At 41.0% G+C, this 20,626-nt stretch overlaps 1 protein-coding gene across 1 annotated transcript in view; it reads left to right on the top strand.

Annotated features, from left to right (window-relative positions):
* cntrl (centriolin) overlaps positions 1–20,626 on the top strand; it is a 98,424-nt gene that overhangs the window by 6,845 nt on the left and 70,953 nt on the right. The window contains exons 2-7 of the mRNA XM_038989469.1: positions 260–525; positions 616–746; positions 8,639–8,769; positions 8,931–9,072; positions 16,816–17,002; positions 17,250–17,443. Coding sequence (XP_038845397.1) covers positions 267–525; positions 616–746; positions 8,639–8,769; positions 8,931–9,072; positions 16,816–17,002; positions 17,250–17,443 — 1,044 coding nt within the window. The 5' untranslated portion in view covers positions 260–266. The remainder of the gene's footprint in view (positions 1–259; positions 526–615; positions 747–8,638; positions 8,770–8,930; positions 9,073–16,815; positions 17,003–17,249; positions 17,444–20,626) is intronic.

Here is a 20,626-nt window from a genome sequence, read left to right as displayed (position 1 = left end):
ATGTTACGTTAATCAGCTAACTAAGTAGCAAGCTAGCTAACTAACGACAAAGTTATTTATATCTTGACTTCTTCTAGCCAGATTGGTTTTTGTTTGCTGGAAATCCCTGATATGACTCTGCTATCTATGGTAGAACTTAAGACTAGCTTCATTCAACAGTCACTAGGTAACTTAGCTAGATAAAATAGCTAGCTAATTAATTTTGCTAGCAGCTACCTAATGTTAGCTTCATAAATTGATCAAATCCCCCACTTCACAGCTTCACAATGAAAAAGGGGGTTACCCAGAGGATCTCACCCAGGAGAGGAGCCAAAGTAAGCTTAAGGATACAGAGTCTGGGCTCACCACTGTTGGACCCTTACAGCCTTACTCCATATCCCACCCGTTTACCTCTCCACCGGACAACCCACTCCAAGATGGACAGTAATCACCAGTTAGACATTACTGATGCGAATGAAGATTGTCTACTCGCAGAGACTGTGGCCATTGAAGGTAGAGAAGGACGAGTCTGGTCAAAACATTCAGGTACTAGCTAGCTACAACAATTCCTTTAATGTGTTGCTTTCACCTTTGACCTGTTTGGATGAAACACTCTTTTTCGTCATTTCGGGATAGATGAAGAGGGTATCCAGGGAATCAGATATATCACAGAGGACCTGATCTCGAGGCTGACCAAGCAGGACAATTTAGCCTTTGTACGGTCCCTAAACCTGGCCGTAAGAAAGAGTGGAGACAAGAAATTCAAGGTAAGAATTATGTGATGAAGCTGAAATATCCTTTTCCATCAGTCGGATTTAACAATCACCAAAACAGCACCATGTAGGAGACCCACGGTAAAGGCGCACAGAGACAACAAAGCTTGTTTTCAAAATCATCAAAGATATATTATTTTAACCCAAAACCTTTTAATAAAGACCTTTATAGTCAAATATAATGGGGAAGGGAATGAGAGAGCTACTTTAGAGTTTGGAAGGGATTCTGATCATTGAGCATTGAGTGATTAACTGAGGTAAGACTTCAGTGCAGGACAGGGGTTGAGGTGTTCAGAGTATCGGTGTGCCGATCTTGTCATAATTGTATCTGTTTTATCACACTTGATACTCGTAATTGGATTTACTCGTGATCGGAAAACCCAGAAGTGCGCTTTAAATGCCAGTAAAGCCTATTCCTCAAGTGTGCATTACTATACTACCACTTAGAGCGCATCTCACAGCGCATCGTTATGTTCCTTCACACACATTGTTCAAAGGTAAATTATCCCGATAGATGAAAATGTACATGATTTACTTACTTAGTCCTATTCAAACGAACATTTTCTCTCCCGACACTTATGCCACAACATTTGTACAATTAAAATAAACAATCGACATTTGTCATTTTATCTTCGAATGATCTGCCGCTTGATAAACATACCTGGGCGAGAAAAATAATAGCAAGCAAGCATGGGCTTGGATCGTGACATAACGTCGTCAGCAATGGAATAATTATACGGACAGACTAAGTAGACAGAAAAAAACAACCATATGGCTTCAGCAAAGTCGGCAGGATATTATTAGATTGAACAACAATGACTAGCTACGGATTCTGATTCATACACAATGTTTGGAGAAGGGAGACTTGTGCCATGAGACGAGTGACCGTGTGACTGAAACAGAGCTTGTTCTAATCCAATCATTGCAGCAGGCTCAACCGATACCCCACCCGCTTCTTTACAGACAGAAGAACTAGCCAATAGTTGTTTAGAGCACATAGCGCTTCACACTGAGTGAAAGAGCGATGCGTGCTGGCAGCTGAAAGCACATTTTTTAGATCACAGATAATTACAAAAAATACTTGTCATAATCGTATTTGGAAAATTCTCCATATGCGTTACGATACTAATTTTGTCTGAAGGTATTGTGACGTGGAAAATACATTGGATTTGAAAAAAGTCATCCACATCAACTTGTTTTTAGGGAAAAATTTAAACCACAGGTTTCAAATCAAATGTTATTTGTAATATGCGCTGAATACAACAATCTTATTGTGAAATGCTTATTTACAAGCCCTCAACCAACAATGCAGTTAAGAAAATATTTACTAAATAACCTAAAGTTAAAAAAATGTTATAAAATAACAATAACGAGCCTATATATATGGGGGTACCGGTACCGAGTCAATATATTGGGGTACATGTTAGTCGAGGTAATATGTACATGTAGGTAGGGGTAAAGTGACTATGCATAGATAATAAACTGCAAGTAGCAGCAGCGTTAAAAAGAAAGGGGGGGACAATGGAAATAGTTCGGATAGCCATTTGATTAGCTGTTCAGCAGTCTTATGGCTTGGGGGAGGAAGCTGTTAAGGAATGTTAAGACTTGGCGATCTGGTACCACTTGCCGTGCGATAGCAGAGAGAATAGTCTAGGGTTGCTGGAGTCTTTGGCAATTTTTAGGGCCTTCCTCTGACAAAGCCTGGTATAGAGGTCCTGGATGGCTGGAAGCTTGGCCCCAGTGATGTACCGGGCCGTACGCACTACCCTCTGTAGCGCCTTGCGGTCTGATGCAGAGCATTTGCCATACCAGGCAGTGATGCTCTCGATGGTGCAGCTGTAGAACTTTTTGAGAATCTGAGGACTCATGCCCAATCTTTTCAGGCTCCTGAGGGGGAATAGGTGTTGTCGTGCCCTCTTCACGACTGCCTTGGTTGTGTTTTGACCATGATAGTTTGTTGGTGATGTGGACACCAAGGAACTTGAAGCTCTCGACCTGCTCCACCACAGCTCCATCGACGAGAATGGCGGCGTGCTCGGCTCTCCTTTTCCTGTAGTCTACGATCATCTCCTTTGTCTTGATCCCGTTGAGGGAGAGGTTGTTGTCCTTTTACCACACTGCCAGGTCTATGACCTCCCTATAGGCTGTCTCATCGTTGTCAGTGATCAAGCACCGACCGTTGTCGTCTGCAAACTTTTGTCACCAATTGGCAACAGATTGTAATGCGAATATTCAAAAATCTGCATAAAGAAAATATGCAAATTTTCTCACCAGTGGTATGTTTCCGCCAAACTGACTTGTTGCAGATAAAAATCAGTGTGTGATAACATAACTTAAACAAAAAAGTACATTTCGTGTGCACTTTCATGTACTGAATTATAATCTAAAGTTCAATGTGGTTCCATTGCATTTTCAACTCTACCGATAGTTTTGTCACAATAACGGTTGCGTTAAATAGCAAATCTGCCTACTCTGGTTGGCACGTGCGCTCTAGCCAGAAGATACAGTGTGGCAAGGCTGTCTACATAATGAGATTATTATTATTACTTTCACCACCCTGTGAAGTTCATCATAAATTATTTAATCTGTAGCCTAATAAACTGCATGCTTTCATGATTCGTAGTGGAAGGACCACACACCAGATCATCGCGTGACTCCAAGTTTACTTTCGATATGATGGTTTTTATATCAATATTTGCGCACAGCCTAGCGGTTAAGAGCTTTAGCCCAGTAACCAAAAGCTTGTTGGTTCGAATCCCCGAGATGACTAGGTGAAAAGTCTGTCGATGTGCCATTCAGAAATGCACTTAACCCTAATTGCTCCCGTAAGTCGCTCTTGATAAGAGCGTCTGCTAAATGACTAAAATGTCAAATGTAATTGTCATAAAGGTGTTTCCAGCGCCATTTCTCGCATAATTAATTTTACCGACACAAAAAGATCCCACCATCGTGAATGAACAAATTATCTGTCGGCATTTATAAAATTGTACCGAAACTTCCTGTTTCCATCACAGCTGTCGTGATTATTATTATTTGTTTGTTATGACTTGCATAAAACGGATGGAAATGGATGGAAGCATGTTAGTGGTAACCAAATTTCAACATAGACAAACCTTGTGTAAAATATGTTGAATTTGTACCTTTTTAAAATGTCAGATCTTCAATGTTATATCCACTATTAGAAGAAAAAAAACAATAGGCTGGGCACAGCACCTACTGGAGAATTGATCTTCAGCTACCCTTTGGTCTCCCATCCAGGGTTTTAACCAAGCCCTGCATAGCTATTGTCACTGACTATTACCAATGTGCCATCGTGAGAATGATTGAGATCTCCAATAAAAACTAAATAGATTTACTGTTGCTATCAGTCATTCCAAAGGGTAGGTTTACAGAGCAAATGAAATGTGACCATACTTTATCATTCACGTATCATCAATAATGCTATTTAAGCCTATATAGCAGTTGCAAAGTCATCAACATCTATTGTTTCAATTCAACACAGAATTCAACTTAAAAATAGACAATACAATAGGTCTAGGGTTTCAAGCTCTGGTTGATTTTAAATTGTATGATATGTAGTGATATTGAAATGTGCTTGGTTGTCAACGCAACCAAATACAGTATCAACATTTGAAGGAGATGTATCTTCTGCTTGGATAGTACCTTCTGTGCACGTCTCCAAAAAATCTAAGTTAAAGAATAGGACTAAACCAAACTATATTTAAATTTGATTGATTTAATCCTATTCTTTAATTTAGATTTTTGGTTGAGATGGAGATGTGAATCCAACACAGCAATTATTAATTTGTAGAAAAACTGTAATTAAAACCAGACTAAGTCAGTGGCAGAAGATGAATCCCCTTTAAATGTTGATATTTGGTAACTTTAGGCTATTTACTGTATTACAAAAGTAATCTTTAAAACAAATGTAACATTCAATCTTAAAATTAGTAACATCCATGGCCACATTGAGGTTACTGTAACTATACATTTTTTTCTTCTCTAATCATATAAAGCGTGCATGTTCAAGATTGCATGCATACTGTAGGTTGTTGCAGGTCTGTGGAGATCTTCACAATTGCTGTAATATTTTGCACAGAATCTTGAACAGTATTGGTCACTTGCACCATGTACAGTGCATTCGGAAATTATTCAGACCCCTTGACTTTCCACATTTTGTTACGTTACAGCCATATTCTAAAATTGGTTAAATTGTTTTTTTCCTCAATCTACACACAATACCTCAATGACAAGCAAAAACTGTTTTTTTTACACTGTTGCAAAGTTATAAAAAAAAAAAGATAAAACTGATCACATTTAGATAAGTATTCAGACCCTTTACTGTACTTTGTTGACGTACCTTTGGCAGCGATTACAGCCTTGAGTCTTCTTGGGTATGATGCTACAAGCTTGGCACACCTGTATTTGGGAAGTTTCACATTGTTCTCTGCAGATCCTCTCAAGCTCTATCAGGTTGGATGGGGAGCGTCGCTGCACAACTATTTTCAGGTCTGCATAGATGTTCGATCGGGTTCAAGTCCGGGCTCTGGCTGTGCCACTCAAGGACATTCAAAGACTTGTCCCAAAGCCACTCCTGCGTTGTCTTGGTTGTGTGCTTAGGGTTGTTGTCCTGTTGGAAGGTGAACCTTCTCCCCAGTCTGAGATCCTGAGCGCTCTGGAGCAGGTTTTCATCAAGGATCTCTCTGTACTTTGCTCCGTTCATCTTTCCCTCGATCCTGACTAGTCTTCCAGTCCCTGTCACTGAAAAATATCCCCACAGCATGATGCTGCCACCACTATACTTCACCGTAGGGATGGTGCCAGGTTTCCTCCAGACGTGATGCTTGGCATTCAGGCCAAAGAGTTCAATCTTGTTTTCATCAGACAAGATAATCTTGCTTCTCATGGTCTGAGAGTCTTTAGGTGCCTTTTGCCAAACTCCAAGTGGGCTATCATGTGCCTTTTACTGATAAGTGGCTTCCGCCTGGCCACTACCATAAAGGCCTGATTGGTGGAGTAACTGCAGAGATGGTTGTCGTTCTAAAAGGTTCTCCCATCTCCACAGAGGAACTCTGGAGCTCTTTCAGAGTGACCATCAGGTTCTTGGTCACCTCCCTGACCAAGGCCCTTCTCCCCCGATTGCTCAGTTTGGCCGGGCGGCCAGCACTAGGAAGACTCTTGGTTGTTCCAAACTTCTTCCATTTAAGAATAATGGAGGCCACTGTGTTCTTGGGGACCTTCAATGCTGCAGACATTTTTTGGTACCTTTCCCCAGATCTGTGTCTCAACGCAATCCTGTCTCTGAGCTCACTGCCAATTCCTTTGACATCATGTCTTGGTTTTTGCTCTGACATGCACTGTCAACTGTGGGACCTTATATAGACAGGTGTGTGCCATTCCAAATCATGTCCAATCACTTTAATTCACCACAGGCAGACTCCAGTCAAGTTGTAGAAACATCTCAAGGATGATCAATGGAAATGGGATGCACCTGAGCTCAATTTCGAGGCTCATAGCAAAGGGTCTGAATGCTTATGTAAATAAGCTATTTGGAAAAATGTCTAAAAACCTGTATTCACTTTGTCATTATGGGGTACTGTGTGTAGATTGATGAGGAAAAACATGTATTTAATACATTTTAGAATAAGGCTGTAACATAACAAAATGTGGAAAAAGTCAAGGGGTCTGAATACTTTCCGAATGCACTATACTTTAATGTGATCTCAACTGCAAACCAGGTCATTTGGTTCTGCTATTAGATGAAGCACAGTGATAACATGAATCTGTTGTATAAATAAACAAAATATCTGACATTGTATTCCTATTTGAACTTTGCTGTGTTTTTAAGTGGTTGAAAGCACAGTGATAGGCATTTCGGTGACAACTTTAATTTAAGATCCAATGCAGAGAGTTTTATTTTATTTAACTTGGCAAGTCGGTTAAGAACACATTCTTATTTACAATGACGGCCTGCCCCGGCCAAACCCTAACCCGGATGACGCTGGGCCAATTGTGCGCCGCCCTATGGGACTCCCAATCATGGCCGGTTGTGATACAGCCTGGAATCGAACCATGGTCTGTAGTGATGCATCTAGCACTGAGATGCAGTGCCTTAGACTGCTGCGCCACTCGGGAGCAATAACAAATAATTTCTGGGTAACAATGAAGTACCTTACTGTGATTGTTATCATTTAAAATGGCCAAAAAGAAACAAATATCTTCTTAGCAAACAGACATTTCTCAAGCAAGAATTTTGCTGAGACTGACTGGGGGTGGTCTAATTGGGGAGATGAAAACTAGCTGTTATTGACAGAGGTTTGTAACTGTCTTTCTTATTGGTCTATTAACACATTTACTGATGTCACCAGGCAGGCCTAAACTCCACCACACCAAACAGGTGGACTTTTTAGGCCGGTCTTTTCAAACAGCTCTTACACTAAAAAGGCATTATCATAATTTTCTGAATTTCACAGCATTATTCCAATCTCATAGTGTGGGAATATGTATAAAACACAAGCAGGAAATTCACGTTTTTGACTGCACAGGGCCCTTAACCAAAAATCATGGTTTTTGCTTGTGCTTTTAGATGGTTGAAATCGTAGTGGTTACACATTGGAAATTCAACAACATTTTTGCTGTCTTTTTGAGTGGTTAAATAGTTTAATCTCATTGATCAACGTCTCAACCAAATATTACCTAACTTCCACATTGAAATGATGTGGTGTTCCCAGTGGGATCAAATGTAGCCCATGAAACTTTCCTGAATTAAAACCCTGATCATCCACATACCATGCGAAAAAATGTGCTGCGTCAACCTCTTTTAATCACACTTAATGGATGATGTGATAAATGATCATAATTCTGAATTGATTTCGACATCCCAGAGAAGACAGTAGAAACGTCCATATGCTCAGCAAGTAAAGTATTGTAATGGCAAATACCTCTGCAAGCTCCTTGTAGTTGCCATTGTTTGCAGAACTTTCCCTCATCTGCCCTTGGCTCGTTGCAGGACGATCAACATGCCCCCTAAAAGCCAACTCTTACATGCCCAAAAATGAAGTATCACTGTTTCTTCTTCTTACCTTCTTGTTGTTGCACAATTTAACCAGACCTTCCTCCATTACATGATTGATACAGCTTTTTCCCAGAAGCTGGAATCTGATGTAGGCAATGAAATGGCTTCTTCAATTAAAAAAGGCACTATTTGTCGTTAGCGTTAGCTTGCCATTCTGGCGGAGAAAACTGCACTCTGGTAGCTAGCTACTTGCTACTAAAGTTTGCAGGGCAAATTGAAGAAAATGGCACTACATCAACACAAAAATAAAGATCTAAAACCAAGAAAACAATATATAATCTACCTCCGCTGTCTCCTGTAGTTTGAAGAAACTAATTTGAATTAAATAATGTCCTGAAACTGCTGAACTATTTCAATCAACCCAACAATGTCACCAACTCACCAAGCTTCTAAATCACACATGTGTAGTACTAGGTTCATTCTCTGATCCTTTGATTTTTATGGACATGTCAGTTCATACTGCAAAAGCTTTGATGGGTTGGAGGACGTCCTCCGGAAGTTGTCATAATTACCATGTAGGTCTATGGAAGGACGTGAGGAGCACAAGCCTCCTAGTTTATTTTGGATTGAAGTCAATGTAGCCAGACAAGGTTGGAAAATAGCTGTCCTCTGGCTACACCGTGGTGCGTCCCTAGTGGGTGCTGTTGAGATTATTGTAGACCATTGCAAAACATTGTGTTTTAATCAGGTATTTGGTGACGTGAATATATTAAAATATATATTTTTTTACTGAGTAGAATGTTCCTCTTCTGAGGAGCCTACACTGACATAGATACAGACGTAATACAGTGGCATATCTTCTGTGTTTCAGTTCATTGAGAATTTGGAGAAGTGCGAACACCTGCAGATCCTCAACGTCAGCCATAATGTCATTGAAAAAATTGAGAAGCTTGAAAAGCTGCACAACTTGCGGGAACTACATCTCTCTAACAACATAATCCAGTAAGAGCACAGCACACTTAAACAACACTCAATCAATTCCTTTTATTGATGTACTCTGCCATTGGGTTAACAGACTACGTGTATCAAACATTTATTACGATTGCTAATTGTAATTGTTTTTTGTAATAAAACATTTTAAGAAACGTTGTTTCTTTCTGCAGTAAAATTGAGGGCCTAGAGCACATGGCAAGACTTCAGCTTTTAAATCTTTCCAGCAATGACATTGAACATGTGCCTCTATGGCTGGCTAAGAAACTGAGATCACTCCAGACTTTAAACCTTCAACGTAACAAGATCTCTTCTGTGAGTATCTCTGTTTTTTCTCTGTCTTCTTCATCATGCACCACCTATGCACTTAATTTAGCCTGTTTCTATCTTTCCGATTGTAGCTAGTTTATGATGTATAATTTATTCAGGTCAGGGGTGTCATTTCAGCTAAACTTAAAGAATGGCAAAGTGACGGGGTGAGAGGATAAAAAACAATATTTGAAGATAATTTACTGCATTTCTACACAATTTAAAAACGAAATGCAATTTGGAGAACAGAAAGTATCACTTTGTTGCTGTAGCTTCATTCACCTCAGTCAATAGGGAACGTAACATTCTACAAACACATGTCATACAATAATTAGCTGCCTGCTACGCACTAGCTCAGAACCAGGATTAAAACTCTAGTTTAGTTTCATGTCAAGTCAAACAGCAGTTACCTAGTTAAAGCCATGTACTACAGCCATCTTTACATCTGCAATGTGTTGAGAAAAAGTTACGCTGTTTCCAGTAGCTGCGTCAATGCACTCTCCATAAAGCCAGCCAGCCATACAAACAGCCTTCCCTCCCTCTCCCAGGTGTCTGCAAGGTCCTAAAATAATCGGCTACATAAAAAAATCCCCATTAAAATTTGTCAGTTTAAGCTAGAGATATCTTTTTTGCATTGGATGCGTCTCAATCCACCGCATCTGCGTTGAGCGGTAACGGAGCTAGAGCGGTGTTTGTCAGACCATGAGTCATCCCGAAAATCTGTCTAATCACAAAATCGTCTGAACGGTTTGGCCTAAAAACTATTATGACACCTTTATGGAAAGATGAGACTCACTCAGTCACTACAAATATACATGCATCCTTCCTAACTTAGTTGCCGGAGAGGAAGGAAGCAGCTCAAGGATTTCACCATTAAGCCAATGACGACTTTAAAACAGTTAAGAGTTTAATGGCTGTGATAGGAGAAAACGGAGGATGGATCAACAACATTTTAGGTACTCCACAATACTAACCTAATTGACAGAGTGATAAGAAGGAAGCCTGTACAGAATAACATATTCCAAAACATTCATTCTCTTTGCAACAAGGCACTAAAGTAATTCATGATAAAAAATAAATGTAATGGAGCAAAGCACAGGCAAAATCCTAGAGAAAAACTTGTTTTCAATCTGCTTTCCACCAGACACCGGGAGATTACTTCACCTTTCAGCAGGACAATAACCTGAAACAGAAGGTCACGTTTACACTGGAGTTGCTTACCAAGAAGACAGTGAATGTTCCTGAGTGGCCTAGTTACAGTTTTGACTTAAATCTACTTGAAAATCTATGGCAAGACCTAAGAATGGTTGTTTAGCAATGATCAACAACCAATTTGACAGAGATTGAAGATCTTTTAAAATAATAATGGGTAAGTGTTGCACAATCCAGGTTTGGAAAGCTCTTGGAGACTTACCCAGAACGACTCAACGCTCTAATCGCTGCCAAAAGTGCTTCTACAAGGTATTGACTCAGGGGTGTGAATACTTACGTAAATTAGATACTTCTGTATTTACTTCAATAGCAAATATTTCTAAAGATGTTTTCACTGTCAATATGGGGTAAAATATTTCATCCATTTTAAATTGTCTGTCACAACAAAATGTGTAATAAGTCAAGGGGTATGAATACTTTCTGAAGGCACTGCGTTTGTGCGTACGTACGTGCATGCATGCATGCATGCATACATACATACATAGTTGAAGTCGGAAGTTTACATACACTTATGTTGGAGTCATTAAAACTCGCTTTTCAACCACTCCACACATTTCTTGTTAACAAACTATAGTTTTGGCAAGTCTTTGTGCATGACAAGTAATTTTTCCAACAATTGTTTACAGATGGATTATTTCACTTATAATTCAGTGTATCACAATTCCAGTGGGTCAGAAGTTTACATACACTAAGTTGACTGCCTTTAAACAGCTTGGGAAATTCCAGAAAATGATGTCATGGCTTTAGAAGCTTCTGATAGGCTAATTGACTTAATTTGAGTCAATTGGAGGTGTATCTGTGGATGTATTTCAAGGCCTACCTTCAAACTCAGTGCCTCTTTGCTTGACATCATGGGAAAATCAAAAGAAATCAGCCAAGACCTCAGAAAAAGAATTGTAGACCTCCACAAGTCTGGTTCATCCTTGGGAGCAATTTCCAAACGCCTGAAGGTACCACGTTCATCTGTACAAACAATAGTACGCGAGTTTAAACACCATGGGACCACGCAGCCGTCATACCGCTCAGGAAGGAGACGCGTTCTGTCTCCTAGAGATGAACGTACTTTGGTGCGAAAAAGGCAAATCAATCCCAGAACAACAGCAAAGAACCTTGTGAATATGCTGGAGGAAATAGGTACAAAAGTATCTATATCCACAGTAAAACAAGTCCTATATCGACATAACCTGAAAGACCCCTCAGCACGGAAGAAGCCACTGCTCCAAAACCGCCATAAAAAAAGCCAAACTACGGTTTGCAACTGCACATGGGAACAAAGGTTGTACTTTTTGGAGAAATGTCCTCTGGTCTGAAGAAACAAAAATAGAACTGTTTGGCCATAATGACCATTGTTATGTTTGGAGGAAAAAGGGGGAGGCTTGCAAGCTGAAGAACACCATCTCAAACGTGATGCACAGGGGTGGCAGCATCATGTTGTGGGGGTGCTTTGCTGCAGGAGGGACTGGTGCACTTCACAAAATAGATGGTATCATGAGGAATGAAAATTATGTGACAACATTTTGAAGCAACATCTCAAGACATCAGTCAGGAAGTTAAAGCTTGGTCGCAAATGGGTCTTCCAAATGAACAATGACCCCAAGCATACTTCCAAAGTTGTGGCAAAATGGCTTAAGGACAACAAAGTCAATGTATTGAAGTGGCCATCACAAAGCCCTGACCTCAATCCCATAGAAAATGTGTGGGCAGAACTGAAAAAGCGTGTATGAGCAAGGAGGCCTACAAACCTGACTCAGTTACACCAGCTCTGTCAGGAGGAATGGGACAAAATTCACCCAACTTATTGTGGGACTCTTGTGGAAGGCTACCCAAAACGTTTGACCCAAGTTAAACAATTTAAAGGCAATGCTACCAAATACTAATTGAGTGTATGTAAACTTCTGACCCACTGGGAATGTGATGAAAGAAATACAAACTGAAATAAATCTTTCTCTACACTATTATTCTGACATTTCACATTCTTAAAATAAAGTTGTGATCCTAACTGACCTAAGACAGGTAGTTGTCACTAGGATTAAACGGCAGGAATTGTGAAAAACTGAGTGTACATGTATTTGGCTAAGGTGCATGTATACCTCCGACTTCAACTGTACATACACTGAGTTGACAAGACGTTAAGAACACCTGCTCTTTCCATGGCAAAGACTGATCAGGTGCAAACTACTATCCCGTATTGATGTCACTTGTTAAATCCACTTCAATAATTTTAGATGAAGGGGAGGAGACAGGTTAATGAAGCCTTAAGGCGATTGAGGCATGGATTGTGTGTCATTCAGAGGGTGAATGGGCAAGACAAATCATTGAAGTGCCTTTGAGCTGGGTATGGTAGTAGGTGCCAGGTGCACCTGTTGGTATCAAGAACTTCAATGATGCTGGGTTTTTCATGCTCAACAGTTTCCCGTGTATCAAGAATGGTCCACCACCCAAAGGACATCCAGCCAACTTGACACAACTGTGGGACGCATTGGAGTCAACATGAACCAGCATCCCTGTGGAGCACTTTCGACACCTTTGTAGATTCCATGCCTTGATGATTTGAGGGTGTTCTGAGGGCAAAAGGGGTGGGGTGCAACTCAATGTTAGGAAGGTGTTCCTAATGTTTGTTATACTCAGTGTATATTTCCACACTGAGATTGGAATAATACTGTGAATTGTGAAAATTATGATAATGCCCTTTTTTATTTGTAAGTGCTGAGCGATTAGTGCTTTTTGAGGTCGGTTCGGTTTCAATCATAAAAAAAGAATCAAGATTTCACTTTCGATACATTTTTAAAACATTAAATTCACTCTGCATTATGTGGGTTGAAGGCTGTAACAACACAGAATATTTTTTTAAATAAAAGTCAGATGATGGTAGTGACTGCCCATGACTGCTTATCACTTATTAACCGTCAGTTATTCACATTACTTTACTTTAATAAAATATTTCAGTTGTGTATATTACATTTGTTTTATTTTATGACTTATTTAATTCCATGTCATCTCATCTCTATAGAGCTGCTGCCTATGCTGTCTGACAAAGTCACTATTTTAGTAGTTCTTCAAAGTAATAAAGCATACTTTTATGACTGCTGAATACCAACTATCACTTAGATCATGTATTTTCAAGTAGAGATACCTCGCGAAGAAACTGCTCTCTGTGTATCCCCTCTTGTCTCGCATTCTTCGGTCTCTTACGTAGCAGGCGTAAAAGAAACACAGACCGGACAAGTTTAGCTGTGCAATAGATTATGGTCATTGTTGTTAGATTAGCGCAGAAAACGTGATGTAGAACATTGGCCTGTTGGAAACTACAACTCCCTACTACATCACACAGTCCGGGCATGATCTGATTTGTCTGTACAGAAAGTGCAGCGCAATGTGCACATTGAGCTCACAGAAAAAAAACTTAGTTGTTTAAAAATGGAGAAATAACCACCATTTTGGTTAATCGCTCAGCCCTAGTAGTTTGTAAAGACCTGACATTTCATCCTGTTTTGGTGGGATGGAGTTTTGGTTCAAAATGTGTTAATAGACACATTTTAGGCCAAACAAGTGGTAAATTAGGCCAAATAGGTGGTACATTAGTTAATAGACCAATGAGAAAGAGTTCCAAACAGGTCTACCAATAACAGCTAGTTTTCCCCTCTCCACACAGACCACTCCCAAACAGTCCTAGCAAATTTCTTGCTTGAGAAATTGCTCTTTGCAATGAAGCTATTCTTTTGTTTCTTTTTGACAATTTTAATTGAAGACAATTGCAGTCAGGTACTTAATTGTTACATAGTAATAATTTGATAATGAGATGCATTGAACCTTTTTAAGATAGTACTTTACTAATCCTCAAAGGGGAAATTTGATTGCACCAGCCAATACATTCTTGAGATGACGCCGACAGAGATGGTCGCCTCGCTTCGCGTTCTTAGGAAACTATGCAGTATTTCGTTTTTTTTATGCATTATTTCTTACATCGTTACCCCAGGAAATCTGAAGTCTTTTTACATACAGCCGGGAAGAACTATTTGATGTAAGAGCAACGTCAACTAACCAACATTACAACCAGGAATACGACTTTCCCGAAGCAGATCCTCTCTTCAGACCACCACCCAAGACAATGGATCTAATCCCAGCAGCTGACTGAAAACAACGACGCAGAAGGGGCAGACAGAGCAGTCTTCTGGTCAGGCTTCGTAAACGGGCACATCGCTCACCGCTCCCGAGTATACTACTCGCCAATGTCCAGTCTCTTGACACAAGGTAGATGAAATTCGAGCAAAGGTTGCCTTCCAGAGAGACATCAGAGATTGTAACATTCTGTTTCACAGAAACATGGCTCTCTCGGGATATGTTGTCGGAATCGGTCCAGCCACCGGGCTTCTCCATGCAACGCGCCGACAGAGATGAACACCTCTCTGGGAAGAGGAAGGGCAGGGGTGTATGCTTTATGATTAACAACTCATGGTGTGATCATAACAACAGACAGAAACTCCAGTCCTTCTGCTCACCCGACCTAGAATTCCTTACTATCAAATGCAGGCCATTCTACCTACCAAGAGAATTCTCGTCAGTTATAGTAACAGCTGGGTACACCCCCCCCCTTAAGCAAACACCAAGACGGACCTCAAGGAACTTCACTGGACTATATGTAAACTGGAAACTATATACTCGGAGGCTGCATTTATTGTAACTGGGGATTTTAACAAAGCAAATTTGAGATCTAAATTTTATAAGCATATTAATAGCACGACACGTAGGGCTAATACTCTCGACCACTGCTACTCTAACTTCTGCGCTGCATACAAAGCCCTCCCCCGCCCTCCCTTCAGCAAATCTGACCACGACGCCATCTTGCTCATCCCGGCTTATAGGCAGAAACTTAATCGCTCCCTATCCCAGTCTGTTGTCCCCGTATGCTTCAAGATGGCTACCATTGTTCCTGTACCCAAGAAGGCAAAGATAACTGAACTAAATGACTACCGCCCCGTAGCACTCACTTCTGTCATCATGAAGTGCTTTGAGAGCCTAGTCAAGGATCATTTCACCGCCACCCTAGACCCACTTCAGTTTGCATACTGCCCCAACAGGTCCACAGATGACGCAATCACCATCACACTGCCCTATCCCATCTGGACAAAAGGAATACATACGCGGTTCATTGACTACAGCTCAGCATTCAACACCATAGTACCCTCCAAGCTCATCAAGCTGGAGGCCCTGGGTCTCAGCCCCTCCCTGTGCAACTGGGTCCTGGACTTTCTGATGGGCCAACCCCATCAGGTTGGAAGGTTGTTTGGAAACAACATCTGAAGGTTGGAAACAACATCTCCACTTTGCTGACCCTCAACACTGGGGCCCCACAAGGGTGTGTGCTCAGCCCTCTCCTGTACTCCCTATTCACCCACTACTGCGTGGCCATGCACGCCTCCAACTCAATCATCAAGTTTGCAGACGACACAACAGTAGTGGGCTTGATCACCAACAACGACGAGACAGCCTACAGGGATGAGGAGAGGGCACTCTGAGTGTGGTGTCAGGAAAATAACCTCTCGTTCAATGTCAGGAAAATAACCTCTCGCTCAATGTCAACAAAACAAAGGAGATGATTGTGGACTCCAGGAAGCAGCAGAGGGAGAACCCCCCCCCCCCCCCCCCATCCACATCGAAGGGTCAGCAGTGGAGAAGGTGGAAAGTTTCAAGTTCCTGGGCGTACACATAACAGACAAACTGAAATGGTCCACCCACACAGACAGCGTGGTGAAGAAGGCACAACAGAGCCTCCTCAACCTCAGGAGGCTGAAGAAATTTGGCTTGTCACCCAAAACCCTGACAAACAGTTACAGATGCACAATCGAGAGCATCCTGTCGGGCTGTATCACAGCCTGGTAAGGCAACTGCACCGCACTCAACCGCAAGGCTCTCCAGAGGGTAGTGCAGTCTGCCCAACGCATCACCGGGGGCAAACTACCTGCCCTCCATGATACCTATAGCACCCGATGTCACAGGAAGGCCAAAAAGATCATCAAGGACAACAGCCATCCGAGCCCCTGCCTGTTCACACCGCTATCATCCAGAAGGCAAGGTCAGTACAGGTGCATCAAAGCTGGGACCGAGAGATTGAGAAACAGCTTCTATCTCAAGGCCATCAGACTGCTAAACAGCAATCACTAACTCAGAGAGGCTGCTGCCTTCATTGAGACCCAATCACTGGACACTTTAATAAATGGATCACTAGTCACTTTAAATAATGCCACTTTAATATTGTTTACATATCTTACATTACTCATATCACATGTATATACTGTATTTTATACCATCTACTGCACCTTGCCTATGCCGCTCGGCTATCGCTCATCCATATACTTCAATGTACATATTTTCATTCACCACTTTAGATTTGTGTGTATTAGGTAGTTGTTGGGGAATTGTTAGATATTACTGCACTGTTGGAACTAGAAGAACAAGCATTTCGCTACACTCGCATTAACATCTGCTAACATCTGCTAACCATTTTTGTCTTTCTCTTCATACCCGGGGCTGCTGCAGCTGCATGAGCTGTCCAGACTAAAGCCTCTGAAAAACCTAACAGAGCTGACTGTGGCAGAGAACCCTATAGCCAATCTCCCCCATTACCGTCTCTTCCTGGTTTTCCATCTGAGGTCACTTGAGACACTGGATGGGCAGCCTATCAGCCAGGAAGAGAGAGAGCAGGCCCCTCAGCGCTTTCAAATGGGTACATTGCAGTATTGCACAATCCCTGCTTAAAACCCTGAAAGGGTCTCATTACTAGATGAGCCTTTGTATATTTTAGATACTTGGTGTGTATTCATTAGTGCAAACCTTAGAAAAGTCCCTCATTTTGGCCCGTTTGCTTCTGTTAGTTTCCTAGTGAATATACAGTACCTCAGTACCACACTTAGGTTGTTTCCTAGTTGGCACTGTTAGTGGAAATTGCAACTCTTTTCATGCTGTGGTTGCAGAGGAGATTGAGCGTCTGGAGCAGGACCTGGAGTGTCATGCGGCAGAGATCGGGAGGCTGCAGAGTGAGCAGGTGGCTGCAGTGGAGGAGCTTGAGCAGCAGGAGGAGCTCATTGACCAACTGCAGCTAAAGAGCCTGCAGCAACAGCACTGCCAGGCCCAGCAGGAGCAGGAGCTGGACACCAAGACAGAGCTGGTGGGCATTTATCTCAACATGCACGCACTCACTCAAACACAGACAGACAGACAGAGAGAAAGAGAAACACACACACACACCAGGGTTTCCGTTAGGAAAATGTGGTGCCGGACAACGTGACCGGTAAGATTTTAATTTACCGGCCATTTGAGAAATTTACCGGACCGCTATGCATTGGGTGTGTCTCAATAGGGCGGCCACCCACGGGGCTCAGAATGACAGATCGCATTTTGATTATGGCAATTCATCATAACATACCATGTAGCTCCTGTAATGAGGCATCCGATAAAACGTCATTTTCAAACCTTTGCCAAAATACAATTAGCGGGAAAACACCAATCTAAACAATCCACCTGATGCGAGCGGTATATGACAGAGATGAACATCTTCGTTAGAAACTTGGGAGGGGGTGAATCTAAAGATGCAACAACTAGGATGGGTTGCTAATATACAGTGGTTCTTCCTGTAAAAGTTGCATCATACTGCAGCACATCTTACGGGCTGCCGCAGAATTCTATGGCACGTTATTTAATTGTCAGCCATAGTTACCATTAATGCTAGTAAGTGCTAGTTTGACAACCAAAGGGCATCTTTGAGAAGCATTTGATAGCTTTCAATATTGGCTGTACTAGAGAATTTAAAATCTTTTTAAGAACATAGTATATGGGATTGATTTTAAGAAAATGTTACTTAATTAATTAGATTAATATTGTAGTGTTTCCCTTTTGAAAATATGGCGCTGTACAACATGACAGTCATTAGTAGGCTACAGTACTAAGAGCATAACATTTCCACACCCTAATTGTAGTCTAACCAATACCCAAACAGAGATTCAGGGAAAATAAAAATCTCATTGATTTATCAAGACCAGTCCCCATGCTTGTCTCAGAGCAGTGTGAAATGGTCCTGAAATAGTTGACCACATGCGGGTAGGCTATTGCTTCAAACTTCAATATGCTTTTTAAATAAATAAGACCTACTCCACTTTTAACAGCACATTACTCAACACTAAGTAAGACTCATGTCACCTACGGTAGGCCTACAGTATTTGGAAAAATATTTTTTTCAATGACGTGACTCCGCAAATAATTAGATTTGGAGGATTCTAAATTAATATCGAAGGGGCATTTTTCATAAGGGCAAATCTGATCTGTGAGAATATCTCAGGGGCTTTTATATCGTTCTAAATTCAATTAATGAATAATAATAATAACTTTTTTTATTTTAATTATGATATTTTGGAGATGATTTCGTTTTCAAATAACCTAATGTGAGCGGGGGGGGGGGCACATTCTTGAACATGGGCTGAAACATTATTACTAATTTGTAAATAAAGCCAGTTTTGTTATTTAGAATGATTTATTTCTGTTTTTAGAGGGAGAGAAACCAAAAGCCCACCGTTGCCTCATGGGTCTCCCGGTCGCGGCCGGGACTGGTATCAAGCCAGCATCTGTAGCAAAGCAGTTTGCACTGCGATGCAGTGTCTTAGACCGCTGCGCCACTCGGGAGGCCCCATCCACAAAGTTTTTAATGCTGATCAATTGCCTTGCACAAAGTATCAAAATACAAAGAGGTGTTGGCTAAAGTCTATTGTCCTGCTAATAGCCCATAATGGGCTGATATAATACATGGTGTCCAGGTCAGGATAACCAAAACATTTCTTTATTAAAGACTATCAGAAAGAAAGAGTTGGTACTTATTTATTTCGATCTAAAGCCATGAATGAGTGAGTCACTCAGTTTTATGTAGGTGCCGAGGCTATATGACTGCGCCATCAACTTTATTATTTAGCAGACATCACTTGCTTATATTCAGTCAACACATATATCATGGAATATAATTGAACATTTTTGTTTCTCTTAGAATAAAAACCTTAATGTATCAACAGTTGTAAGTAATGCTGATGAGTAGAAACAAAAAAATAAATGTATTTTTCAGGGCGTGCGGGACAGAGGAATATCAATTCTTACACTATTGTTAATGCATTGTATTACTAATTAGGCCTAATTAGGCCTCATATTTACCGTTTTCATTCTCGGAGTGGAAAAGTTGTTTGCAGAGTTCACAAACTGCTACACTGTGAGAAACAACTTTTTGTTATCATTTACAACTTGTTAATTTTTTTCATTGTCTTTTGTTTGGAGTGCTCCATGTGAGCAATGATGGGTCTGGTTTCTCGGTCTTGTTAATGTTGAGGGAGCATGAGTGCCTGAGCATACACAGAAGTAGCATACCGCGAATAAATGCAATAAAGTGCCCATTTGGGAATGTTTGATTTGTGATTGTCTTTCTAACCACATCCACCACTAATAAGCTGAGCTTCTCAGTCATTTTTTCAACGAAGTCTGTTTTCTAAACATCCATTGTGAATGATACCCTAATAGTTCCTTACAGTAGGCCTGCGTGAAAGAGCAAAATATCATCATCTGATGATCCCATACTGTATATCAAGTGGAGCGTCATAGAATAGCTTTCCCTTGCGCAAAAACAGCTGTCTGTCCCTCAGAAAACTCTGAGGGCCCGGAATAGGCTAGTTGATACAATGTTGCACTTCACTAGCGATAGCTCAAGACCGATAGAAATGCAGGCAGACCGGCTGTAGCGCAATGAATGTGATTCAAAGAACCAAATAATTAATCAGTATTTTTTTCTACTGTTTTTATTTGTCGGCTTTATGTATTTTTACTTGGTTGACAAATGGCTACATTGGCCATCTCTGCGTTCCATGCGCTCATTTCGGCTACAGTGCATTCGGAAAGTATTTAGACCCCTTGACTTTTTCCCCATTTTGTTACATTACAGCCTTATTCTAAAATGTATTAAATCATTTTTTCCCCCTCATCAATTTACACACAATACCCCATAATGACAAAGGGAAACAGGTTTTTAGAAATGTTTGCAAATGTATTAAAAATTAAAAACAGATACCTTATTTACATAAGTACTCAGAACCTTTGCGATTCGAAATTGAGCTCAGGTGCATCCTGTTTCCATTGTTCATCCTTGAGATGTTTCTACAACTTGATTGGAGTCCGCCTGTGGTAAATTAAATTGTTTGGACATGATTTGGAAAGGCACACACCTGTCTATATAAGGTCCCACAGTTGACAGTGCATGTCAGAGCAAACCAAGCCATGAGATCGAAGGAATTGTCCGTAGAGCTCCGAGACAGAATTTTGTCGA

The sequence above is a fragment of the Salvelinus namaycush genome, chromosome 1 (genome assembly GCF_016432855.1).
Source record: "Salvelinus namaycush isolate Seneca chromosome 1, SaNama_1.0, whole genome shotgun sequence".
In the NCBI taxonomy this organism is placed as follows: Eukaryota; Metazoa; Chordata; class Actinopteri; order Salmoniformes; family Salmonidae; genus Salvelinus; species Salvelinus namaycush.
Note: the sequence above shows the minus strand (reverse complement) of the source record. Positions and strands in the feature narration are given on the sequence as shown.